At 39.7% G+C, this 1,180-nt stretch overlaps 1 protein-coding gene across 1 annotated transcript in view; it reads right to left on the bottom strand.

Moving 5' to 3' along the window:
* Positions 1 to 1,180, bottom strand: part of evi5l (ecotropic viral integration site 5 like) — a 48,911-nt gene that overhangs the window by 18,750 nt on the left and 28,981 nt on the right. Inside the window, 2 exon segments of the mRNA XM_013911624.1 lie at positions 178 to 291; positions 1,065 to 1,154. Coding sequence (XP_013767078.1) covers positions 178 to 291; positions 1,065 to 1,154 — 204 coding nt within the window.

Below are 1,180 nucleotides of genomic sequence, written 5' to 3'. Positions count from 1 at the left end.
TGAGGTGTACAGCGCAGAAAAACAACTTTCAGAAGTTACCTAAACAGCACAAACGCACAACAACAACCATGCACACGCTTAAGTGTAGAAACCTCAGCATTAGTAAGACACAAACAAAACTCTCACTGGTCTACATAAAGGCTCTCCAGCTTTAAGTCTGACCATTTGTTAGCCAACTAACGAGCGTTCTTACTTCTTCATCCTCTTGGGGTTGTATTTGACCTGGTAGGCCCTGAGGATCAGCTTGTCTGGGCAGCTGTCAAACTGGTGGGGGATCACCTTCTGGAAATGCTGGCAGACCCCAAGGGAGAAACGCACATGACAAAGATGGTCATTCATATTTAATGAAGATGCAGAGACTCGCTTTTTTTTTTAATGAGTGAAGAAAAAACAGCCACAGATTTACAAAAGGCCTTGAGGCAAGCCAGGAGCTCCTGCTTAAAAAAAACAAAAACAAAAAAAGAAACTAAGATATTTTAATATACTTTGATTTAATGACATGACAGTCTCATATGGCATGCGTAAAAATGTATATGCACTTCTAGGAACTGGAAGCATATACAGTATTCAAATTAATTCAAGTTTGCAGTGCAAGTCAAAAAACTGGGAAATGTACAGGTACAAACTTAATGTTTTTTCCGTAGGTTTTGTGAGGAAGATAAAGATAAGAAATGATCAAAGATAAGAAATTAAGATCCAGATCAAATTCACCTATCTAAAAGGTTTTTATTAGTGAGCAACAAAAAATTACATGTTTTCTACTGAATTGCTGTTAATCCAGATTGTGGACGCTGCCTGACGGACACAAAATTTAAACACAAACATAGTGTAAAATTCAGCAGCAAGTCAGTGTTCCATTTCATAGAAGACAATCAGATAAAATCACGTTGAATGGACGTAAACGAGAGCAGCTTATTTTTATCAAATTAGATCATAACTTTAGATTTGTAGCTCAGGAAGCTTGCGTGCAAAAAGGAAAGTGGGACGTTCAGCCTTTGACTCATGGCTCAATCTGTGCACGAAACAATTTCTGCAGAAGGCACCGCAAAGCTACAGCTGCGTACCTGTGACATGCCCTCCATGTCCAGCTGAATGAGGTCAGTCTGGTTGTACTGCAGGATTGCCAGGCCTACACGGAAGATAATCTCTAGGCCCTGCAGAGAGGTCAGATATTGTATTT

This window comes from Pundamilia nyererei, unplaced genomic scaffold (assembly GCF_000239375.1).
Source record: "Pundamilia nyererei isolate P.nyererei 1_Seehausen unplaced genomic scaffold, PunNye1.0 scaffold00068, whole genome shotgun sequence".
NCBI lineage: Eukaryota > Metazoa > Chordata > Actinopteri > Cichliformes > Cichlidae > Pundamilia > Pundamilia nyererei.
The sequence above is the reverse complement of the archived record's forward strand: the minus strand, read 5'-3'. Positions and strand labels throughout refer to the sequence as shown.